Here is a 25,752-nt window from a genome sequence, read left to right as displayed (position 1 = left end):
TATGCATCATGTACGATGTGTGGTTTTTTTTTTTGGTTTTTTTTTTTTGGTTTTTTTTTTTTGGTAGTGGGGATCGAACTCTGGACCTTGCACTTTCGAGGCAGGCAGCGGAACCACTGAGCTAAGTCCCCAGCCCCATGTGTGGTTTGAAATATGCATACCCATGGGCTGGGGATTTAGCTTAGTGGTTCTGGTGCCTGCCTTGTAAGCACAAGGTCCCGAGTTCAATGCCCAGTACCAAAAAAAAAAAAATTCTCTTGGGCTGGGGATTTAGCTCAGTGGTTTCACTGTCTGCTGCGCAAGCACAAGGACCCGAGCTTGATACCTGGTACCCCCCCCAAAAGAAATATGCACACCCTGTGGAACGGCTAAACCAAGCTGGCAGACATCACCTCACAGAAACAGGGCCATGTGGCTTCGTGCCATCTCTGCATTTTGCTGGATGCTGATGAAGACTGGCAGGAAAAGGGGCCCCTGCCATCCCATGGGCAAAGCGACCTCCTCATGGAGGTCTGAGAAAGGGCCCAATATTGCCTGGGCCTCACCTGGCATCTCCTCAGCCATCCTCATGTCCTGCTGGCTCCACCTCCTCACATGTCCCTGGATGTCGCCTTCTCACCACCTCCAGCAATACCAGCCTGAGCCATGTCACCATCAACACACTCCTGGACCGTGCAGTGCACCCTTCCTGTGTCCCCACATCAATCCTGGTGTTCTCTGCAAGTGTCCAGAGTGAAATTTCATCACATTCTGTCACTGTTTGGTTAAAAACCTCTTATTTTCTTGATAGAATTGAGATAAATCTCAACTGCCTGTTGTAGTGATCTAATCTGGCCCTGGCCTCCACTCAGTCCTCCCCCTTCCAGCCACCCTGGTGTTCACACAGATCCTGCAGCTGACTGAGTCCTTATCTGTGTCTCCATCCTGGCACACACTGTTCCCGGTGCTGGGTAAGTTTTCCCCTTGACACTGTCTGGTAATCCTGCATGCTGCAGTAGTCTGCATTATATCATCTCATTTACTATGTGCTCTGCCATCTCTGATGTACAGTTGAAGTTTGATTTTCCCACTTATCTTTGTCCATTTTGTGTTATTCAAAAAATACCCAAGGTTGGTTACTTTATAAAGAAAAGAAACTTATTTGCTGCAAAATGTGAGTGGCTGAAAATTTCAAGCAGCATGGAAGTGGCAGGGGCCCAACATGGCAAAGAGGCTGAAGGGGAAACGGTTGTATGATGAACACATGGCATGGCCTGACTTTCTTTGTTTTGGGTACCAGGGATCAAACTCGGGTCCTTGCGCTTGCGCAGCAGGTGGCGAAACCACTGAGCTAAATCCCTGGCCCCATGGTCTGACTTTCTAACAATCCACCCCCTCGAGAACTAGATAATTCATTCCTGTGAGAGCCAACCCACTCCACCACACTACCATTAATCACCTTCCACTATGTCCTACCTTTTAAAGGTCTACCGCCTCTCAGTACCATTACTGTGGAGAGAAAGTCTTCAGCACAAGAAGCTTTGCAGGACAAACCATCTCCATAGCTCTAGTTTTACACATAAGAACAGTGAGGTCCTGAAAAAAGGGGAATGGATAAAGTCATCCAGGTGGTAACAGTCATAATCCAGACGAGCTGGAATACCAAACTACCCCCAGAGTAGAAGCTCTTTCCCACAATGTCATTCTTCCTACCCCTCCAAACTCCTAGCTACCCTCCTATGCCCAAGTTTCCTTTCTCCTTTTCTTCATTTTGTTGATTTTCTCTTTGTTTTTCTATTCTCTACCTCTGCGTTAATCTTTATTATCTCCTTCCATCTGCTAGCTTTGGGTTTAGTTTGTTCTTTTCTTACTAGTTCCTTAGGTTGTAAAGTTAGATGTTTGATTTGAGACTTTTTTTTTTTTTGGTACCGGGGCTTGAACTTGGGTCCTTGGGCTTGCGCAACAGGCGGCGAAACCACTGAGCTAAATCCCCAGCCCCTATCTTTTTTTTTTTTTTCTTTTGGTACCAGGGATTGAACTCTGGACCCTGCGCTTCCGAGGCAGGAGCAGCACCACTGAGCCAAATCCCCGGCCCGATCTGAGACCTTTTTAAAAATGTAAGCTTTATAGTTAAAATTTCCCTCTTAGTGCTGCTTTAGCTATAACTGCGGGTTTCAGCGTGAATCTAGGTCCCTGAGTGAGAGGCGAACGGGTCGCTGGTGCCCACGGAGGGAAACAGGGTGCTGGTCCGGGCGGTGTTAGTTGGCGGCAGCCATGGCGGCCTGGGAACGGCCCCTTTAAGATCCGGGCTGGGGCGGTACGAAGGCACAAGTCCCTGCAGGCCGGCGGCTGTGCGGCTGTGCGCGTGCGGCGGGCCGGCCTTCGCTCGCGGAGAGGCCGTGTTTCTGGGCCTCCGGGCCGGGGCGGGGGCGGAGCTCCCAGCGCTGCTGCGGCCAGTGGTTCCCGGCAACCGGGCTGAGTCCCTGCGGCCGCTGGGGACCCGGGTTGGGGCTCCCGGGGGCCGCGCGGGAGGGGCGGTGCGGCTCGCACCAGCAGCCTTGAGCCCTGGAACTGGGGTGTCTGCAGGTGTCCAGGGGTGCGCTTTTGACTGAAGCCCAGAGCGCGACCCACAGCCAGGGACGGCAGGTTGGGTAGTGGGCTGAGTCCGCGGGAGCCACCTCGGTCGCCCGTTCTGAAGGCCCTGCTGGGTCCATAGGCCCCAATGGCTGCTTCAGCGCAGAGGGACCTGGTGCAGGTGAGTGGGTGGCTTCAACCCTCTGCCCTGGAGGTTTATCAGCAAGCTCAGAGCAGGTTATATTCTCCGAGCCATAGAGATCATAACCTTGTTTGGAATTTATCTGTAGCTAATGATTAAAGAAAGGAAACGTAGGGGGGAACTGTTATCTGTTCCTGGCTTCTCATGTACCTTTCTCAAGTACTTGCCATCAGCCTGCCTCCAGGCCTGCACATGTCTAACTTCCTGCTTCACATTCCCCTACTCCAGTTGGGACTCTCAAATCTTTTAGGGCAATGTTATTTTATCTATTTCCTGCTGAGAAAGGGCACTTGAGAGACTTGGGGCTTTCACTTTTGCTGAATTTCAGAACTAGGGAGTGAGTGGAGGGTCTTATGTGATTGAGTGGGATGGGGTGTAAAGGAGAGATGAAGTTAAGGAAACAGCTTAAAATACAACGCCTAGATATAAAGAGAAAATTTAAAATAGCAGTCATTTCCATTATGAGGATTGGGAAAGCCATGTCCACATCACTCTCCAAAACCCCCCCGGGCGGGGGTAGGGAACATATCAGGGGTGCCTTGGACTTAGTTTCTAAAGTCCACTGCACCCAGAAGTACAGGAATTGGGTAACAATCCACAAATCCAGCAGCCATTGCTTTCAACATTCTGGGCATACTGCTGAGCCGAAAGGAGAATGTAATTGTCTTCTTTAGTTGGCAGACTATGGACAGAAAAAACATCGAGAACGAATGATAAAATATTGTTGTCCTGGTCATATCTGATATGTCATAGTAAAATGACCAGAGTAAAAAAAGAAGGAAGATGGCAGCTGAACTTACTGTAACCAACTTTCTTTTTATAAGGCGTACTATAAACAGCAGCAGGTCGGCCCATACCTCCTCGAAGTATACAGGAATAGAAAGGTAATCACAGTAAGTTCATGATTAAGAGAGTAATACCCAAGGTGGACACAGCCTTCTGTTGGAATGTAGGATGGGATGGTGGGGCATTTACTTATCTGATGCTCATTTAAACAGATATTTAAGGGATTTGTCCTGTGGAGGTTCTTTCCTCCCTGGCTTGGCATGGGAATGATGAGTCCAGCATCAAATCCCTTGATGGCTATAGAAGAGAGAAAAGTACCCTTCCAGAGAGGAGTTAGCTATTGACAAAGGGGCTGCTGAGGCTCTTGGGATATCTGTGACAATACTTAAAATCCACGGCTCTTAGTTGCCTGTTGAAAAATTTTGAGTGTAGACACAAATTGGCCCAACATGAAGCCTCTGCATCAGGTAGGATGTTTGTATACAAGAAAGGCAGACCATGTAGTCCTTCAAGTGGGCTAAGGCCCAGTGCAGCAGTAAGGCCTATGAGAATTCTCAGTAGAGCTATAGGTAAGATTACCTTCCATGAGAGGTGAGTTTCTTGACATAGCTTTTTTTTTATGTAGTCTTAATGTTCGATTGGGTTGTTCTACCTTTTCTGAAGACTGAGGTCTCCAAGAGGAATGAAGGTAAAATTTAAATCCCAAGACTTTAGCCCCCAACTGTATCACCTAGGAAATGAAAGATGGGCTGTTATCCTTTTGGAGGGACTTGGAAAGTCTGAAACAAGGAATGATTTCTTGGAGAACTGCTTTGAACACTTCTGTAGCCTTTTCAGACCTAGTGGGAGAGGCTTCTATCAATCATATAAGTCAGTGAGAGCTACTAGATATCTTAACCCTTGGCCCAGAAGCAGTTAGGTAAAATCTATTTTCCAGTCCTCAGCTGGGCATTGTCCATATCTTTGTGTTGGAGCCACCCAGGGAGGGAATTGGGGAATGTTAAGGACTCATACAGCTAAGGTTGTGATATTTGAAGCCCTTTGCCTCTAAATATCTGTTTGCATGCTTGGTATAGTCAGTTTTGACTTAAATGGCAAGAATCATGTAATTCATTCATAATTTTCTATTGCACTGACTAGGAGAGATGAAGAAGATTTGCTAATTGAACCACCCAAGTGTAACCACAGGCCAGAGCCCAAGCGACCTCCTCTGGGATATAAGTAGGAAAAGGCAGATGCAGTCTTAATTTGGGCATTAGAGACAATATACCCTTAGGATTGTGGACTGGGAGAGAAGACTGAGACCTTGTTGGTTTGTGTCTGAGGAGCAGAACATTGAAACATTAGGAAAATGGGCCAGCAAAGAGGGGTCGGGCCCCACACTTCAGGCCCAGACCTTAGAGGGTGACACTCTCTCTTGCCTGTTGCTGCTTTGGGCTCACAAGGTGGTCATGTGAGGCATTAAAAAAAGAGACAAGATTAATGTAACCAGGGCCTGATGTCTCCTTGGAGCTGAGAGGAAAGGTGAAGGAGGAGGGTGAATAGAGAATAAAGGGAGGCCTGAGGAGAGAGGCTGATCAAGAAATGAACTGTCCCCATCATGGCAGGGCTGTGTGACCTTTGAAGACGTGACCATTTACTTCTCCCAGGAGGAGTGGGGCCTGCTCAGCGAGGCACAGAGACTCCTGTACTGCGATGTGATGCTGGAGAACTTTGCACTCATAGCCTCTCTGGGTAAGGCCCTCACACTTGTCCAAGCATCCTGAGCTCTTCTCTGCCTGTCCCCTTTGTACTAGAGAGCTCTTCCCTTCCAATGCCAACCCCGCCAATGCTGCTTCCTCCCCTCCCTTCATAATGTGCATGTTGTGAGTTCCACTGGATTCCAAGGTAGCCCTGCAAGCGGTGCCTCCACCTCTCCCTGAGCAACCCCACACCTGTTTGTCAAAGCTTTGCAGGAAAGGACCAAGCAGAAGGAGCCTTTTAAGGTCAGCCCCATAGAGCTCATCCTATCTGTCACTCCTCACCTGGGTGACTGTCCAGGTCTCTGACATCTCTGTGGTTTAGTTTCTGCTCCTTCCTTTGCTAACATGTCCTATGCAAGACTGCAGAATTCGAGACTGATTTGGTCACTGCCTGCCAATCACTGGGATATGCTTGTCAGACCTTGCTTGTATGTACAGTGTGTAATACTGAGTTTTCTTTCCTGTGGTCTGTTCTGGGTTACTTTCCCTGGGCATGTGCTGGCAGATGACCTGCCCATCTTTCCCTCAGGGCTCACCTCTTTCAGGTGCCATGTCATTGCCCAACTCGAGGTGGGGAAAGAACCCTGGGTGCCTGACAGAGTGGCTATGACTTCAGCCATGACAAGAGGGGCTTTTGGCAGGCCTGGCTCTGGTAAGTGGGAGCTGGGGGCGGATGTGACATCATCACTGTGTCCAAATCATACCGGCTTCTTTTCTCCTATTTATCATTATTTGTTTGAATGCTAATGTCCACTCTTCATCTTTACCTTTCCTTCCCCATTCTTGAGACCTTGCCCATTTGAATCTCTGCTCTGACTGTGGGCTTCTGGCTGGCCCCACCTTTCCGGCCTCCGTGTCTCAGTCTTTGCACAGTGACCTCTGCATTATTCTGCACTGTTGGACTCTACATCATATATCCTGAGAAGAGCATGTTTCCTTGATGTCCTTAAACATCATCCAATTAGTTGTAGTCAGATTCTCCCGGGCTTGGCCATTCCTACCTGCCTCGTGGCCCTTATAGTTTCCCAGAAGCCAATGCTCTCCTAGGCTTCTTTGTAGAGAAGTGAGTTGGGGATCTTGACCCTCTTCCCAAGATTGTACCCCATCCTGTGGTACAGACCTCTCTTGTTTTGTGGCCTGGCCAGGCATGGTAGTGTAGAAAGCCAACCATTCCTGGCTCTCACCTGAGGTCTCTCATCCTGCCAAGGTTATTAAGGACTTATTCTGGAGTCAGAGAGGCACATGTAATGGGGCTATTTCCTTCTATCAAAGTTTATATGACTTGATCAGAATTTCTCTGCTTGTAGATTTTTGCTGTGGAACAGAGCTCAAGGAGCTACCTTCTGAGCAAAATGTTTCTGTACAAGGAATATCCCAGGATGGGAATCCCAAGACATCTCTGTCCACACAGAAGACCTACCCCCATGACACATGTGGCCCACACTTGAAAGACATTTTATGCCTGGCTGAACATCAAGCAACACGTGCCAGGCAGAAGCCCTACATGTGTGAGGCAAGTAGGACAGGGTTCAAGTTCAACAGAAACCTTCCCCAGCAGCAGGTGCAGAAGAATGCAGACAAGCCTGCCAGAAAGGAGGAGGGCAGGGCCTCTCCTGGAAAGACCTGCTCAGACCACTCATCACAGAAGCCTTCCATGTGTGGGGAGGGCAGGGAGGACTTTGTGGCCACATCAGGCTTTGTGCAGAGTCAGGTCACTCCCAGTGTGGAGGAGGCACACAAGAATTCTGAAGGTGCATTAGATTATCCCACTGCTAGGGATGCTTTCAGTGCCACATCCACACTTGTTCATCAACAGACAGTCTACACTGGAGAGAGGCCCTATGAGTGCAGCAAATGTGCAGTAGTCTTTAGTGATGCCTCCAGCCTCAAGCAACACCAGGGAGTTCACAATCGAGGAAAACCTTATGAGTGCTGTGAGTGTGGGAAATTTTTTAGCCGACACTTCAGTCTTGTGGAACATCAGAGAATTCACACTGGTGAAAAGCCATATGAGTGCAGTGAATGTGGGAAATTCTTTAGCCAACACTCCAGCCTTTTTCAACATAAGAGGATTCACACTGGTAGACGTACTCATGAGTGCAGAGAATGTGGGAAATTCTTCATCTGCAACTCCAGCCTAATTAAGCATGGGAGAGTTCACACAGGAGAACGACCTTATAGGTGCAAGGAATGTGGGAAATCATTTAGGCAAATCTCCAATCTCACCCAACACCAGAGAGTTCACACTGGAGAACAGCCTTTTGAGTGTGATAAATGTGGGAAAGTCTTCAGCCGAAGCTCCAACCTCATAAACCATCAGAGAGTTCACACTGGTGAAAGGCCTTATAAGTGCACTGAATGTGGGAAGATGTTCAGCCAAATCTCCCATCTCAAGATCCATCAGAGACTTCACACAGGTGAACGGCCTTATCAGTGCAGTGAATGTGGAAAATACTTTAACCAAAGCTCTAGCCTCAAAGCCCATCAAAGGTTTCATACTGATGAACGACCATATGAGTGCAGTGAATGTGGGAAATCCTTCAAACAAAGCTCAAATCTGAGGCAGCACCAGATAGTTCATAAACCGGACAGGCCTTATAAGTGCAGTGAGTGTGGGAAAGCCTTCACCCAAAACTCCACCCTCAGTAACCATCGCAGGCTTCACACTGGTGAACGGCCTTATGAGTGCAGCGAATGTGGGAAAACCTTCAGACAAAGGTCGAATCTAAGTGAGCACCAGATAGTTCATAAACCAGACAGGCCTTATAAGTGCATTGAATGTGGCAAAGCCTTCAGCCAAAAGCGCACTCTCATTCAGCATCAAAAAATTCACACCAGAGAAAGGAATGTAGAGAATGTGCATCTGCCTTGTTGAACACAGCTGTATACAGCAGAGACAGTGAGAGACTGTGACAGTGGGCCTTATAAGGGAGTGTTAGCCAGACTCTGAACTTCATTCATCCATGTGATCACACGGGGGAAATTCCCTATGAAAGCTATGTATGGTGGATGCTTTCAGGACTGAAGTCATATTTGTCCATTTTGTCACTGCTAGAGTTTGCAACAGAAGCCGTCTCAGCTTGGCCCACTGGCTGGCCTCCATAGCATGTTTCAGCCATTTCACCATCTCAGGGAAAGCAGCCCTTTGCTCTCTTTCTAGTCCCTGAATGGAACCTGAGTTTCTGAGGCCATCAGAAGATGTCACTTCTTTCTCATGGCTGTTTTAGTTGTAGGTATGACCCATTCTTGGCCACGATGACCTAAATGGAGTTCTGCTGGCAGCTTACTGAGATGGTTTCCTTTTTCAGGATATTCAGTGGTTAAATGTGATGGATTTGTTCATCTTCTATACGACCTGACCCAAGTACCTAAAATACATTGGTCTAGTTCATATTATGCTGGGAGCCTTACTGATTAAAGCATATTTTATCTTACTGTGAGGAGTAGTTTGAACAGAGAACAGAGTTAAGGTCTGTTAATGAACAGTTAGCTCCAAATTGTGTGCTTCCAAATTGACTGCCTCAGAAGTGACAGTAGGATGGCAGAGAACAACTGTCAGCCCAGATTTGGCCTTATGTTAACTGTTCGCCAAGGCTTTCTAGGAAAGACTATATTGCTTTGTGGGCCTGTATTGCAGTCTTGAATGCTATGAATTTTCCTGTCCTGAATGGCATGAATTTTTCTCTTATCCTAAGGAGGTAGAAGTTGTGACCATCTCTAGAGCATCTGAGAGCAGTATCAATTGGGTCCCTTATCTCCTAGCATAGTGATGGCAAGTCTTTTAGAGACCAAGTGTCCAACCTGCAACCCAAAACCCATTTATTTATTGTAAAGTGCCAACATTGCAGTTAAACCTGAATGCTCAGCTGCTTGGGAAATGCTGGAGTGACTTGGCTTGGGTGCTGAAGGCTCTGTGTACCCACTATGGCACACATACCATAGGTTTGCCACAACTGCCCTAGCACTATTAAGCAGCTGTTCAACTGTTACCTGCCAAGGAGTCATATGCTGTGAAGTTCACTGTCTGTTATACATATGTGTCCATCTTTAAGACTTGCTAAGTCCAAGTGGATCTATAGTTTGTATAGAAACACAGTGTGACTATAGAGAGTGGGTGAGACTATTGCTTACCTGTGAGAATGGAACTATTCTAAAAATGTATCCTTTAATGTTCCTTTGAATGTCTCTGTGTAGAATTGAGGGCATTATGGCTTCTATCTAGATGTCCTCCCAAAGCCTCATACAGTCATAAATAGAAAGTTTTGAAGGTGGCTGGATTAGGGTGTGTGAATGTGGATTAAGGGTGTGATGCTGGGATTAAGGGTGTCCCACCCTGCTTGTGGGTGGCAGTGACCAATAGATTTATAGCCTGGATGAAGTATAAAGGCAGGCTTGCTGCTGCTGCTGCTGCTTACTGCTTTGCTGTCTCCAGCCTGCTTGCCAGGGACTATTTCTCCTCTGTGATGCCCTCTGCCATGCTACCCTGCCTTGGAGCCAGCCAACTATGGACTGAAACCTCTAAAAGCTGTGAGCTAAGGGCCGGGGATTTAGCTCTGTGGTTCCGCTGCCTGCCTTGCAAGGGCAAGGACCCAAGTTCGATCCCTGGTACCAAAAAAAAGAACTGTGAGCTGAAATAAACTTTTCCTCCTTTAACTATGGATGTTGGACAAGAAAAGACAGATTTTGTTACCAGAAGTGAGGTCGTTGTTGTGATACCACCTGACCATGTGATTCAAGAGCTTTTGGAACTGGTTTGCGGAAAGAGTTTGGAAAGGTCTGGAGATGTCAATTGAAGAAGCAGCCCTGGAATGCTTTAATCTGTACTTGATATGAGATTCTGGTCAGAGTTCAGAAGACCAGAATGCTGACAGAAAGGTAGCCAGTAAAGACCACGCTCAAGAGGTTTCAGTTAAGAACAAAGATTGTATTGGCTGTTGGACTCCAGACCATGTGTGTTACCCTTTGGCAGAATATTTGTCTGCATTTTGCTCATGTCCAGAGACTGAGATTAAAGGCAACGGACTAATTAAACTTTTTTTTTTTTTGAGACAAGGCCTTGCTCTATAGTTAAGGGTGGCCTTGAACACACTATGTAGCCCAGGGTGGCTTTGAGCTTGTAGCAGTCCTCCTGCCTTCGCCTCCCAAGTGCTGGCACTGCAGGTGTACACCACCATGCCTGGCACAGGACTAATTAATCTTGCAAAAGAAATTTCAAGACAGTCTAATGTTGAGGAAGTGACATGGGTACTTTTAGTGGCTTTTAGTCAGATATATGCTGAGAATCAAGAGCAAAGAGTCCAGCAGAATGATTTAAAATATTTTGAGTTTGCCTGGGAAGGAAGCTCCTTCCTTTTTGGAAGTTATGGACTCCAAAGATGGAGAAAAGAAGAAGTGGTTGCTGAGAAGGAACAGGACAATAGAAAAGATGACCTGAGAACATCACAAAAAGCTGTAGAACTCTAGCCTTTGGAGATCAAAAATTCGAAGGTGGAATACTTGCTTTGAGGGGAAAGCCTCAGAGCACCATGTGCCAGAATGGCAGAGGCCTAGGGAAATTTTTCCTCAGAATGTGGTTCCTTGTGCTCAGCAATCCAGGCACTAGACCTCTACAGCCAAGAGAGAAGGAAGCCTGGCTACTGCTCCAACTGGTGGCAGACTTTGGTGTCATCCACATGGTGCTGGTTTTAGGTGGATGTAGTATGCAAGAATTGTGAGGCCAGGAAGGCTTCCACCCAGATTTCAGAAGAAGGCCTGGAAGGCAAGGCAGTGTGCCCCTGAGAGGGGAGCATGTGAAGCTGTGAGTGTGAAGCCAAAGGTACACTAGAGACGCCAGTAGTTTGGAGAAGCCAGGAACATGGGTGCAGTGGAGACCCCAGAAGGTTGAAGCCAGGAACATGGATTGTCTGAGGAAAGCTCAAGGAGTGAACAAAGTCACCCCAAGGGAGAAGCCATGAGAGCTGCAACCACTGGTGGTGACCCTGGGGTGGAGCCATGGGTAGCATTTTGGAGTTCACATCTTGCCACAGATTGCCCTGGATGCTGGACATGGAACTATGGGACCTAATGTTTGCCCTGCTGGATTCTGGACTTGCTTTGGTCTCATTTCCTTCTATCCCCAACCCCATTTGTACCTTTTAGAATGGGAATGTTTGTCTTGCTCCATTGTATGTGAGAAGTGTTTGACTTTTCATTTAAATAGGGGCTCACAGCTAAGAGTTTGCCTTAAATCTCAGAGGAGACCTTGACCTTGAACTTTTCAGTAATGTTGAAAATGTTAGGACTTTGAGAACTCTTAGAGATGGACTAAATGCCTTTTGCATAAAGAGATGCACATGAATTTTTTGGCAGCTAGGGGTGGAATGTTATGGCTTGTATCTAGATGTTCCTCCCAAAGCTTCATGCAGTCATCAGTGGAGAGTATCAAAAGTAGCTGGGTTAGAGTGTGTGAATGTGGATTAAGAGTGTGATGCTGGGATTAAGAGTGCCCCACCGTGGGTTTGAGTGGCACCAATCAATAGGTTCACAGCCTGGATGAAATATAAAGGCAGGCTTGCTGCTGCTGCTGCTGTTGCTGTTTGCCGCTTTGCTGTCTTCTGCCTGTTTGCCATGGACTGTTTCTCCTCTGTGATGCCCCTCTGCCCTTCCTTGGAGCCAGCCAACTATGGACTGAAACCTCTACCAACTGTAAGCTGAAATAAACCTTTCCTCCTTTAATTTTGGGTGTTACATATTTTGTCTCAGCAGTGAGAAAAATAACCATGATAGGGATTTGTCAAAATTTTCAGGACTCTTTGACCACTTCTGTACAACTAAGGTTATTAGCGGAGTAAATAATCTAAAGGTTTTATGGATTACTACAGACTGTATGCACTATAGGTCTCAAGGCCATTACTGGCCTTTCTAAGGACAGAAAGTAGATTCTGTTTCCAGGGATGGAGCATTGTGACATAGCCAGCTCTTCTTTGCTGCTGAGCCACAAGGGGAGAGATGCTGGGATTGATAAAGGATTGTCAGCTTTTTTGGTTTTCTAAAATAAGTGAGAAGTATACTTTTATGGGTAACAGTTTCTTTTAATGTTTAGTTAAGATATAATTGTTATGAAATAATTATACATATTTATTCACAAAATTAAATAAGTTTTGAAATATATGTACACTTAGGGAACCAACACTATAATCATGATAATGAATACATCCACCATCTTTAAAGGTACTGTATGTCTCTTTATAATCCTTCCCTACCTTTAGGAAGCTATAACTGCTTCCCAGGGAAACTATTGATTTAACTGTTTTCACTATGGATTCATTTGCATTTTTTAGAATTTTATACAATTGTAATCAAAGTATTCATACTTTTTTGTCTGGTTTCTTTCATACAGCATAATTTTATTGTTATTCTACAGTTAGGTTAATTTTCTAAATTATTTTAAGTTTCAATAGGAGAAAGCATTTATATGTGAAAACATAATTATCTTGAGAATCTCCATGCTGTGTGTATATATAATTTATCCCTTTTACCTCTGAGCAGGAACCTATTAAATGAATGCACCACATTTTTTATGGTTTATTGAACTGTTTTTAAATTCCTGGTGAAATATACATAAAATTTACAATACCAACCATTTTTAATTGTTACAGTGGTATTAAGTATATTCACATTGTTGCAACCATTATTATCCTTCATCTCCAGAACTCTTCATTTTGCAAAACATAAACTATTAAACAACAACTCCACGTTATCCCTACCTGTGCCCCAGTCCATGGAAATCATCATTCTATTTTCTGCCTGTTTGAATTTGAGTACTCTTAAGTGCCTCGTGTAAGTAGAATTATAAGTATTTGTCTTTTTGTGGCTAGTTTGAATCCTCGGGGTTCCTCAGTGTTGTAGCATGTGTTATACTTTCCTCTTTTTTTTTAGACATGACAAAATATTTTATTCATCTTTATGCAAAATAATGTATGGAGTTTTGTCATAGTTGTGTAAAATATGGAGGATAGAGATTTTGAAGTCAATCCATCATGCAATACGAATGTGAATATACCAAGATTCTTAACAAGTCAGAGATCATGTTCTCATTTGTATAACGAACATTCCAACAGTCGCCTTATGACTGGTGTTATACTAAAAAGCCTAAAACAGTATTTTTTACATAGTAAGTGCTTAATAATTGTAAGCATCATTATTCTTTAAATTTCTCTTAGGAATGGAATTGTGCATAACTCAATTTATAAAAGTTAAAATTTTTTTTTCAAAGCTACAGGTCTAAATTGGTCAATTTGCCCAGGATGATGCATTTCTTTTTTGCTGAAAAAGTATTAAAAATTATAACTTACTTTTTCCTCTATTTATTTTAATTATGGCATTTGAGGACCAGACAGAAGGTTGCTATTTCAGGGACCATTTTTATCTTTGGAAGGGAAATAAAAGCATAGAGATTCTAATAGCTGTATAAAAATAAAGGTAAAATATGAATGTTCTGCTTCCTAAAACTAATTTACTTTTCTTTTAATGTGCCTGGAACTTTGCCAAGATTTAAATTGAACTTTTGAGTTTGATTTTATTTAAAGAATTTGATATTTGCCATTACAGCTTCATTTTTGGAAAGTTTAGGGACTATTCATCAAAATAATGCTTCTGGCACTGTGTATGCTTAGAAGATTTGAAGACCAATTCATTAGAAATGCCTCAAATCTCTCAGGGTATTCGTACTTTAATGCTACAGGGAAAGGTTGCTTGGCCAGCCTATGAAGAATATAAATCCGAGTTGAAAGATCCCCTCGGAATCCATTCATTTCTTCAGTTTCAGGTGCCTGGCTATGGTGAGAGGAATACCAGCCCAGAGACAAAAGGCTCAGGATGGACGGTCACATCCGGTGACCTCGCACTGTTCAAAGTTAAATTACCTGTGAAATAAGTAAAAGAGGTCTCCTCTTTCCTAGGGCACCGACATCATTAAATGACAAAATGCATTTCAGGGATTCCAAAATGCAGTAACATGAGAGCTATTCAGTACACAAATATTTGTTGACTACCTACTATTAGAGAGGCCCTGGGGGAAATGCACAATTCAGAGAGAATTTATGGCTTCATCCCACTGCACTATAGTATAGTATATAATGATCAAAGAGAGTCCAGACTTCCTCTAAAGATATGGGATGACACAGCAGTTGTACAGTCGTATTTGTTAAAAAAGGATGTGAAATTGTTTTCATGGCGCTAAAGTTGTGACTCTTAAAGATGGGGAAGGAGGAAGAGAGATGACAGGCAGCTACTGGGAATGAGCAGGGGAATTTGAAAGTGCGTTGCTCCTGGGCTGTGGCCACCAGCTCTTCCTACAAGGTTTCCTCTCCCTCTGTAGGCTCCTGGGTTGATGGCTCGCTGGCTTGTCTTTCATCTTAACCTGGGGTTTCCTCTGCCAGGAGACTTTTCTCATACTTTCCTCTTTTTAAAGCTCAAAAGGCTCTCAGCCCTGAAAATAAAGTGCATATATTAAAAAATAGAGTACCAGGGCTGGGGATTTAGCTCAGTGGTTCTGCCGCCTGCCTCGCAAGCGTGAGGACCCAAGTTCAATCCCCAGTACCAAAAAAAAAAAAAAAAAAAAGAATACCAGCTTAATTTCTAAATTAATTTCTAAGTATTTTATTAGTTTTGATGCTACTGTAAATGGAATTTTTTTTTTTGAGACAGGGTTCAGGCTGACCTTGGACTCACTATGTAGCCCAGCCTAGCCTTGAACTCATGACAGTCCTCCTGTCTCAGGTTCCCCAGTGCTGGATTACAAGCATCCACCATCACAGCCAGCTTGTAATTGGAATTTTAACCACAATTTTCTTCTCATATTATTCTCTTTCTTTCTTCTTTTCTTTTTTCCTTCCTCCTTCCCTCCCTCCCTCCCTCCCTTCCTTCTGTCCTTCCTTCCTTTCTCCCAGTTACTCTGGGTAGAACTTCCAATACTATGTCAAAGTGGAGAAAGGGGGCATCCTTGTTACTGATCAAAAAGCTTTTAGTCTTTCACCAGTGAATATAATTTTCAGCTGTGAGTTTTTCATAAGTGGCTTTTATTATGTTGAGATAATTTCCTCTATTCCTACTTTATTGATTGTTTTTTCAAACCATGAAGTGGTGTTGAATTTTGTCAAATAGTTTTTCTGTATCAAATGAGATGATTGTGTAGTTTTTTCTCATTCTGCATAAATTAATTTTCGTATGCTGAACTTCTGTGCGTTCCAGGAATGAATCCCACTTGGACATGATATATGATATATAATCCTTTTAATATGCTGCTGAGGGCCAGGGATTTAGCTCAGTGGTGCTGCACCTGCCTTGCAAGTGCAAGGTCCTGAGTTTGATCCCCAGTGCTGAAAAAAAAAAAAAAAAAAAGAAATGCTGCTGAATTTTGTTTGCTTTTTTTTTTTTTGGTACTAGGGATCGAACTTGGGTCCTTGCACTTGTGCAGCAGGCGGTGAAACCACTGAACTAAATCCCTGGCCCTGCTTTTTTTTTGTATCATTGCTCATAGGGATTTTGGTATATGATTTTCTTGTAATATCTTTGATGTCAGGTATCAGGGAAATGGCAGCATTATAGAATGGATTAGGAAGTACAGTGGTACCTCGTTCATGAACTTAATTCATTCCATGATTCTGGGGAAGGTGCCCCAGGTCGTGTTCATCACCCGATGCAGAGTTCAGGAATAGAGGCAAAATTTTGCTGAATGCTTCCGTTTGCGAACTGAGTTGTTCCCAAAAAGATGCGTTTGTGACCTGAGTTACTACTGTATTCCTTCTTTTTCAATTTTTTTGGGAAAAGTTTGAGAAGGATGGGCATCAGTTTTTTAAATGTTTGGTAGAATTCACCAGTGAAGACAACAGATTCAGGGCTTTTGTGGAGGGTACTGTAGATTTTTCATTCACTCTCTTTACTACTGTTTGACCTATTTAAATTTTGTTTCTTCATAATTCAGTCTTGGTAGATTTTCTGTTTCTGGAAATTTGTTCAATGTCATCTAGATTATCCAGTTTGTTAGTATTTAATCATTCATAGTATTCTCTTGTAATACTTTTTATTTTGATAGAATCAGTAATAATATGTCCACTTTCGTTTCTAATTTTAGTAATTTGAGTCTTCTCTTTTTCCCTACTCAGTCTAGCTGAAGTTTTGTCAGTTTGAAAAATCTTTTTGAATGTCCTCTCCTATCTTTTTTTTTTGGTACTGGGGATTGAACTCAGGACCTTGCGCTTGTGAGGCAGGCAGCAGTACCACTGAGCTAAAACCCTTGCATCCTCTGCTATCTTTATGTGTGTTTCCCATCCTACACAGTGAGCTCCCTCCCTGCTCAAGGCCAGGGCCCTTGACTCAGTCCCCCACATCTCCCAGCTTCCCACGGTGTGCCTAAGACATGGCCATGTGGATAAACAGAGGGGTCTCATTCGACTCATTCATTGTAACAGCAAGTGCACAGTAGGACCCTAGGACTGAATGCAGACCTGACAACAGGATGGGGGAGAACTGGGTGATGGGTGAAAGATCAAATGACAGATTCCCTTCATCCTCTGGACTACTTTTCACTACTGCTTTGGGACAAACATGAGCCCCGGACTCTGTATGGGTCATGTTGTGCAAAGAGCTCCCATGTCTGGAGATGACTCTCTGTTGAGAAACATGGTGCTCCAGGAGAGACGTTTCTAACTCTTCCAGACAGGGATAAACCACGGATACTGCACTAACCACGAATGGGAACACCATAGTCCCAGCAGAGTCCTGATGCTGAGATTATAGGTATGCACCACCACATCTGGCCTGTCCCATTTTGAATGGGTGTTCTAGGTGCAGTTGTATGCCTTTCCATAACAGACCAGTCATGTACCATCTCTAAAGCATATCCCCTATAAATACAGATGTTAACTCTTATTTGTAGCTAAAGTGCAGGCTCTTGTGACAGTTATAAGTTCCGCTGTCTGAGTTGATCTGGTGTCAACAGAGACTCATTCCGTGGGATTTAAGAAATCTATAATGGTGGATCTTCTTGCAATGTTCCTTTTGATAATGGTCCATCAAAGAGGGTGAAACCTGGGCTTATAAGGGGAACCTCTTGAAGGTCAGGGAAAAAAAGAGTGAAAAGTAAAGTTTAGGTGCCTACAAAGCAGTCATGAAATTTTCCTTTGGTTAGAAAGGGAAGAAGAGCACATTGGGTGAGATTTTAATCTGCAGTGGGAAGTAACATGAGAAGGAAAAAGTAAAACATTCAAGAGAGGTGAAGTGGGAGGTAAAAAAGATCTCAGATGTTTGAGGTGGATTTGGGCAGCACGGGGTACATAAATTTCAGGGTATGACCTAATGCAAGATCACTTTGAACCAGTTTTGCTTCAGCTACTCACTTACAGGAGGCTTCAGCTACAGGGTCTTGAATGAGACCAAAATGCCCAGTGGACCACTGGCTTCCAGGATGCTTCTGAGAGATGACAGCCTTCTCTCTCACAAATAGGGAATGGGGGAAGAGATTGTTTGGGGGGGCAGAGGAAAGGGAGGTGTGTAAATAAATACCACCGTGGAAAGTGAGTCTCACTGAAAGGGTTTCATCACAAGGAGGGTTAAGATCAGGTACCCTATACTATGCCAGTTGCATTTGTTTTTAAACCAAAAGTGGTGCAGAAAGTAGCTGCAGAAAGGACTTATCTGTTCTAGCTGACCTGCAGCCAGCCATAGATATTCTTTTGAGAAAGAAAGTTGCCTTCCCTGTACTAGGATGAGAAAATAACCCTGATCACCAGACACTGAGAATTGATGCCACAATGAATCTGTGCAAATAACTTATTAAAATAAAACCTCTTACTGGGCCCTTACATTCCTTCCCCTCCCTATGTCTCCTAGTGATTTCCCCAGCTTGCCATCCCTCACCCAGTTCCCTTTTTCTTGTCATTTCTTCACAAATTTATTATGTTCTTGTCTAAAAGTTTTCTCTGTTGGCCTTTTCTTTGGATCTTTGCTCCCTTCTGAGGGCCCCCATAGGCATCTAAATATTTATAACATTTTTGTATGTTTCTGTTACTCTGTGTTATGTCAGTTTGGTTCATAGAGTCAACTGAACAAAGAACAAAACTGAACAACTGAACAAAAGAACAAAGCTGGGTAAAGGGGCTCTTTAGCCTCCCCTACCGAAATTTTCTAAATTATTCCATATAAGGGGGATGCTACACCAGAAAAATTAGGAATCCACCTTTTATCCTCCTGTAATACCCAGTGAATTCTAGAAAGACCCAGGGTTGTCTTTTCATTTCAGACAGAAGATAATTAAGAACTATGGAGTTCTTTTTTTTAAGACAAGGACCAGCTGTGTAGTTCAGGGTGGCCTTGATCCTTGTGCCTCAACCTCCCTAGCACTGGGATTAGAAGCATGTGCCACCATGCCTGGCCAGAACTGTGAAGTTATAAGAACAAGGTTTTTCCCCTCAGGGGAGATGCCATGTCCTCAATAATTACTCTAAGGATGACAAAATTGTATTTTTCCCTCCTTGAAATAGTATGTTCCCTATTACTTAAAACTTCTAATAAATGTTTGGTGTTTGTGAGTTAGTAAACATAGTAGAACAAACAATACATGTTCAGCTTTCTGTTACAATAACCAACTACCTGAAAGAATCAACTTAAAAAGAGGAAAGGTTTATTTTTGGCTGACAGTTTTGCAGGTTTCAGTCCATGGTTGGTATTCCTCATTGCTGTTGGGCCTGTGGCAAGGCAGTACACAGGGCATAGAGTGGATGGTGGAGCAAGCTGCTCACTTCCTGGTAGGCAGGAAATCAAAGAAAGGAAGAATCCATTGACCAGTAGTCCCCTTCAAAGACACACTCTAAGTGACCTATGACCTCCCACTAGGGCCTACCTCTTAAAGATTCCACAACCTTCCAACAACACTACACAGGGGAGCAAGCCTTTAACATATCGGCCTTGGTGGGACATTCCCGATCCAGACAAAAACCAAAGGTCATCTACCCTTTGAAGAAGACCAAATTCTTGAGACTTGTACATGACTGGGCAAAGTAAATGAGAGCTTCTGAAAATGCCAGGAGCACAGCTGTCCAAGTATAGTGTTGATGGAAAAGCAAATCAGTGTTGAAATTAGGTAAAGAGGTTTGCTGGAAAAAGCAGAGCACAAGACCATGATTGTGAAATGAGTGCTGTTGGAAATATGCAAGCAAAAATAGCCCTGGGTTTGGGGAACAGAAACAGAACAATTTTGATGGGTTGATTGTGCTTATGGCTCACAGGCGTAGACCAGTTGTTAACCCTTTTCATTAGGTTCCCTTACAGGTAGAATAGGTGTATTTGGGGGTAGAGATGGAGATAAGAAGCCCCTGCAATCTGGAACTGTATTTAATGTCTTAAAGACTACTGGGTTAGTTGTGCGGCTGCTGCAGTGAGGTTTATATTCACCTTCAAAGTCTCTGCCTCCCAGATGTGTCCTGTGCCTGCCATTCCATTAGCCCAAAGTGAGTCAGGAAGGTGAGTGAGCATGCCCTGAATGTGGTGGTTGTCAAGGGCTTGGGGAATCATGGTGAGTTAAAACAATGGAGCTTTCAGAGGGCAAAGATGAGTGGGAATCCAGAATTTTAGGGTTAGGTCTTCAGGTGAGCGTGACAAGTTAACATTACAATTAGAAGTGAAATCTCTGCCCAATAGATGCAAAGCAGTTATGAAGCTTAACACCCCCCCCAAAAAAGTTGGGCATTGTGGGGTTTAAGAAATACAGAAATAAGGGGGCCGGGGATTTAGCTCAGTGGTTCTGCCGCTTGCCTTGCAAGCGCAAGGACCTGAGTTTGATTCCCCCTACCCCCCCAAAAAAAGAAATACAGAAATGGTTTCTATTATTTTAAATTTTTATTTATTATTATTAATACTAATATTAATTTTTTCTTTTTTTCTGGTACAAGGAACCGAACTCAGGACCTTGTGGTTGCCAGGCATGCGCGGCACCACTGAGCTAAATCCCCAGCCCTAGTACTGATTTTTTGAGACAAGGTCTCACTGTGTCCAGTCTGCCCTTGAACTTGCTACGTAGCCCCAGCTGGCCTCCAAATCACCATACGCCATGCCTCAGCTGCCCAAGTGCTGAGATTACTGATGGATGCCACCATAGCTGGGTCAGAAAGAAGATTTTAAAGGAAGAAATCATGTGGCAAATAATCTAACACCATAACAGAGATAGTTTGGGTACTTGAGGAATATGTTGGGGAATTTGGGTGTTGGTGGTAGAACAGGTGTCTCCTATGTTCAGCAGAAAAGAGGCAGGGTGCTCATTGATGGAGGTCATGATTTTGTCCAGTGAATTTAAAGGCATCTGGTAGCTGGGCATGGTGGCACACACCTGTAATCCCAGCACTCGGGAGGCTGAGGCAGGAGGATTGCCACCACTTTGAGGCCAGCCTGGGCTTCATAGTGAGTACAAGGCCAGCCTGAGCTACATAGTGAGACCCTGTCTTGAAAAAATCAAAACAAAATGAACAACAACAACAACAACAAAGGCATCTGAGGGAAAAAAGGAAAACATCCCTCAGAAGTGAATCACTGGCCTTCTTGTGATTGTCCTTTTATTTCCTTTAAAAGTGAACAGTTTTAGCCCAGTGTTCCCATGCCGTGAAGTATCTGCAACCACATCTCTAGTAAAGATTTTGGTGAAGTCCAAGCTAGAGCTTGGGCCATTGTCTTTAATTTGTCTTAATTTATCTTAGATTGAAGAGCCATGAGTTTGCATTGTATAGATACAGTTTGATCAGCCTGTGCATTCTCATGATTCAGAGCATGGATCTCAGAGAAAAGGGCATTTTGCCAATTAAGATGATATTTTTGAACAAGCCCTCTATTCCTCAGGAACGAATTAGCAAAATGAGTACTTAAAGGAGATACCATGTGGTCATCTAGAGTTGTACCTAGTTGCACACACTTCTGAATGTCTTCTAAGTGATGCCGACAGTTAGAACCCAATTCCTTCCTTTGATTTCTGAACTCTTGAATCTTTGACCAGTCCATTTTTGTTGAGAAGACTCTAAGGGGGAACCCAAGAGCTTTTCTCCAATTTCCTCAGCTCTGTGATAAGACTTGGATGTATTTTGATTTCATTGTAAACTTTTGGTGATGCTGACCCATTGGATCTCTCAAAACCATAAGGAAGCCTCTCCAGGATCCATGAGAAGTTGGATTATAATTGGTGAAAGTATGGGAAATCTGGAGAACAGGATCCTAAGGCTATTTTGCGTCGTGTAGAAAAGTCCTCTGCCCTCCCTGCCTTGTCCCCACCTTTGCATGGGTCAGGGAAGTCCTTTATTATGATGTAGAATTCATATTGACACCAAGGCTTTTGATTGACTTGTTTGACAGTCAAAGTCTTAATATCCCTTGTCTAGGGTCTGAGTTTTAGGGGAGTCAACTAGTCTATTTTGTCACAATACCTCTTGTCTTTTCTCTCCTCAAAATTTGTTCATTCACCCGGACCCTGATACCATACTTTTCCTGCTGACTTCCAAAGTCACCAGCTCACTTCCCTTCCATTCACCTTCCCTTGGCCCGTATTTCCAGTGGTATCTCACAGCCTTTTCCAAGTAAACAGTTTCCAGTCCTGCAATGCTTCCCATTGACCAGGACAAGAAGGGTAAGAAGGGATAGTGAGACAGAAAAGAGGGAAAGGGACGGGGAGACAGATACCGACTTTAAACCTTAGAAAATGACATGATACTCAGGGAGCACCCCTGCCCCAGCCCCATTATAGACAGCCCCACCAAGCCTGGGAAGCAATCTTTACCAGTTCTATATCATTTCTAGCCAGGGCTGAGCCCTGCAGAGCACCAATACTTAAAAATCAGGTCCACACATGTGGTGGGTCTCTGCAGACTTGAAGTTCATGTACAATTGCCTGAGTTCCTTGTACTCATCCAAAGATGCATTTCACTCATTCCCCCGCACCTCTCCATTCCCAGAGGCAGTGCCCAAGTACTGCAGATTCCACATTATCTACTACCTGTGGTGGTCCAGGCCTTGCTCACCTTCTGCTGGGATTCCTGAATCAGCCTCCTCCCTCCTTAGAGAATCCTCTATGCCTACTAGCAGTTAACCTCCTGGCTCTCTTTTCTCTTATTACAGCTTGCCAACTGTCCACTGCCTGAGATAAACAAGGCTGTGTCTCCCATCCCTGCTCTGTGTTGAGTTCCATAAGAGCAAAGACCTGGGGTGCTTATTCCTCTTTGCACCTGTTATGGCTCATGTCTAGATATCCCCCAAAGTCTCATGTGGCCATGGAGCTTTTTCAGAGGTGGCTAGATCTAGAGTGTGTGGTTGATTCATGGTGCAATGCTAGAAATAAGGGTGCTAGAGTTAAGGGCAGATGATTACTATATCAGTCCACTGATTGTTTTGGCACCCACCCTAGGCCCAGTAGCTTAGATAGAATATGAAAGGGGCAGAAAGAAGCTGCTAAGGTCATTTGGACTTGCTGCCTTCCACCTGCCCTAATTGCCATGGTTTCTTCTCTGCGGTGGCCCCCTGCTATGCCACCCTGTCTTGGAGCCAACCAACTATGGGCTGAAACCTCTATGAACTGTGAGCCAAATAATCCTTTCCTCCTTTAACTTTGGGTGTCAGGTATTTTGTCTCAACAACAAGAAAAGTAACCAAATGGTGAGGCAAGTAAACCTTTCCTCCTTTGACTTTGGATGCGGAGTATTTTGTCTCAGCAATGAGAAAAGTAACTAAGACAGAATTTGGTACCAGAGAAGTGGAGCTGTTGCCATGACTGTACCTGACCATATAGTTCAGGAGCTTTGGAACTGGCTTGTGGGAAGAGTTTGGAAAGGTTTGGAGATCCCAGCTGAAAGAGCAGCCTTGGAAAGCCTTAGGCTGTACTTGATGGGAGATTCTGGTTAGAGCTCAGAAGACCAGAAAGCTGATAGAAATGCTGCTGGTAAAGACCAGCAGGTAGGAAGAGGGACTGGCTGTTGGACTCCAGACGATGTGTGTTATGGCTTGGCAGAATGTCTGCATTTTGCTTGCATCCCAGAGACTGCCTGAGACTAAGATTAAGAGCAGCAGACTAATCAATCTTGTAGAAGAAATTGCAAAGCAGTTTAATGTTAAGGTGGTGGCATGGCTGCTGTTGGGGGCTTTTAGCCAGATTTATGTTGAGAATCAGGAGCTAAGAGCTGAGCAGAATTATTCAAAACCTTGTGAGTTTGGCCAGAAAGGAAGCTCCAGCAAAGTTTCAGCCTGTAAAGATGGAACAGAGGAGAAAATAGTCACTGAAAAGACTGGCAAGAAAAAACTGTAAAAGGGCGGGGGGCTAGGGATTTAGTTCAGTGTTGTTGCACCTGCCTGGTAAGTGCAAGGTCCTGAGTTTGATTTCTGGTGCAAAAAAAAAAAGAGAAAAAGCCAAATATTTCAGAAGAGAACAACTGAAAAGATGGCCTGAGGACCAGCAGGACTCCACTCTTTGCAGCCTCAAGTTGCAAAAGTGAAAAACGGTACTGAGAAGAAAGCCCCAGAGCATCATGTTCCAGAATGGTGGTGACCTAGGGAATTTGTTCCTCAGATTTGGGTTCAGAGGGCTCAGCAATCCAGGGACTCAACCTCTACAGCCAAGAGAGAAGGAAACCTGGTCACTGCTCTAGCTGAAAGCAGACTTTGGCATCATCCATGTGTTTTAGGTGCATGCAGAATGAAAGAGTTGTGGGGTTAGGAAGGCTTTCACCCATATTTCCGAAGAGGGCCTGGGAAACCAGGCAGCGTGCCCCTGAGAGGGCAGTGTGTGAAGCTGTGAATGTGAAGCAGAAGGTGCAGTGAGACCCCAGAAGTTTGGAGAAGCCAGGAGCATGGATCATCTGAGGAAAGCAAAGACAGAAGAAGAAGAAGGAGAAGGAAGAGGAAGAAAAAAGAGGAGGAAGAGGAGGAGGAGAAGGGGGAGGGGGAGCCATCCTTCTTCACTTCCCCTTTATACCGTCCAGGAAACAAGCCACACTAGGGTAGGTCTGCCACACCCTAGGATGCAGAATTGTGAGCCAGTTTAGTTGAGCTTCCCTCACTCAAGTTGACACAGTTAATCAACCATCACAGCACCTTACCACACAAGCAGGCAAACAGTGGGTGCTCAACACATCCTTATTGAGAGCGTGTGTGAATGAAATGGATGTTGGGAGGATGGACAAGAAATGCATGAATCAATGCATCAACCAGAGATGCAAAGGAAAGTGGCAGATGTGGAAGGAGGGCTGGAAAAGATGGGATGAAGCTTCCTCAAGCCCACTGTGGAGAGGTGGGCTTTGAGGAGACTTATTTCAGAGGAAGATGCAGCCCATGGAGGTGGGACAGTTCCTCCAGGCCCTGCCTCCACAGTGAGAAAGTCTGTCGCCTGTACCTGCTGGGCCTTCCCAGCCTCAGTGATCTCACAGGCTCCTTAACTGACAGACATGAGATCCAGTACCATTTCCTTCTGCTTCTTGCTGCCATTGAGAGCACTGGCCCCAGCCATCATGGCATTGGTGTCTTTCTCCAGTTGACTGTGAGGGAGGCAGTGGGTATTGGATGGAGCTTTGGTGCAGTTGGAAGGTCTGCTCCAGCAGTCCCTTTCCCAGAGCTTCAAGGCAGAGGACTGAGACCATGGGGCCTTTTGTCCTGAAGACAAGTCGACTTTTATCAGCTAAAGGACTGCAGGGAACAGGGAAAGGGGACATTACTAGAACCTCTGTAGTGAGTCCTGGTCTCCTGTGAGCCACGACAGCACAAGGCAAATTAATTAGACAGAAAATATAGAAAAATGAGACTTAGAGAAGAAGCTGAGATTTGGGCCTGATCAATGCTGCTCTGGGCAGCAAAGACGAAAGACCCCAAGCTTGCCACACCTTTATTTGGTACACTGGGAGTAACAAATGTAGCAGATGACTCAGAGGGCACAGACAGGCAACTCAGAGGGCAGCAGCGATGAAAATTCTAGAACAGTGCGGAACCATGCGGTTGAAGATTTTGTTCCTCCCAGGATGTCTCCAGCTGGTGTAATCTTGTCCTGGAGTATCACAGCATCACTGGACCATTGAGGTTTTAGCTTTGACTGGAGGTGGAAATGGATTTGTCTCAACATGCCATAGCTGGCCTTTAGGCAGGAGAACTAAGCCTAATCATAATTTTAATTGTGAAATTATTTTCCCCAAAAATTATTAGAACTGCTCCTGACAAAGGACAGCCTCCTAGTTCCTTTCTTTCAGTGGTGGGAGTTGGATATAGGAAGGGTGGAAATGAGGTCTAACCTTATCTTGTGCATCTGTTGTGTGCTTGAGCCTGTCCAGAAAATGGGTGCACAAAAATTTTATTCTTTACCAAGGAACAATGGTAACTTTATAGTAGGAAGCCCAGCAGACACCATAGTAACCAAGTGATCAAGGTCACCATCACCAGTAATGTCACCAATGCCGTGTCATTTCTCATGATGCATCCAGG

General features: G+C 44.5%; 1 protein-coding gene across 1 annotated transcript; it reads left to right on the top strand.

Moving 5' to 3' along the window:
* Positions 1–2,347: 2,347 nt before the first annotated feature.
* On the top strand, positions 2,348–11,997 carry LOC101712545 (uncharacterized). Its single transcript, XM_013077526.3, has 5 exons — positions 2,348–2,734; positions 3,580–3,639; positions 5,149–5,275; positions 5,813–5,935; positions 6,591–11,997. Exons 1-5 carry the CDS (start codon positions 2,702–2,704, stop codon positions 8,156–8,158), a joined length of 1,911 nt encoding a protein of 636 aa, XP_012932980.2. The 5' UTR covers positions 2,348–2,701; the 3' UTR covers positions 8,159–11,997.
* The last annotated feature ends 13,755 nt before the right edge of the window (positions 11,998–25,752 follow it).

This window comes from Heterocephalus glaber, unplaced genomic scaffold (assembly GCF_053883595.1).
Source record: "Heterocephalus glaber isolate CG9 unplaced genomic scaffold, H.glaber_assembly_v1.0 deba00001561, whole genome shotgun sequence".
NCBI lineage: Eukaryota > Metazoa > Chordata > Mammalia > Rodentia > Bathyergidae > Heterocephalus > Heterocephalus glaber.
This window is presented reverse-complemented; position numbering and strand designations above follow the sequence as displayed.

What these genes read in the sequence shown, in the direction of transcription:
- LOC101712545 (XM_013077526.3), top strand. Translation starts at nt 2,702, where the DNA reads ATGGCTGCTTCAGCGCAGAGGGACCTGGTGCAG. An exon ending in CGCAGAGGGACCTGGTGCAG is followed by an intron (nt 2,735 to 3,579) that starts GTGAGTGGGTGG and finishes TCTTTTTATAAG; the next exon opens with GCGTACTATAAACAGCAGCA. An exon ending in AAGTATACAGGAATAGAAAG is followed by an intron (nt 3,640 to 5,148) that starts GTAATCACAGTA and finishes CCATCATGGCAG; the next exon opens with GGCTGTGTGACCTTTGAAGA.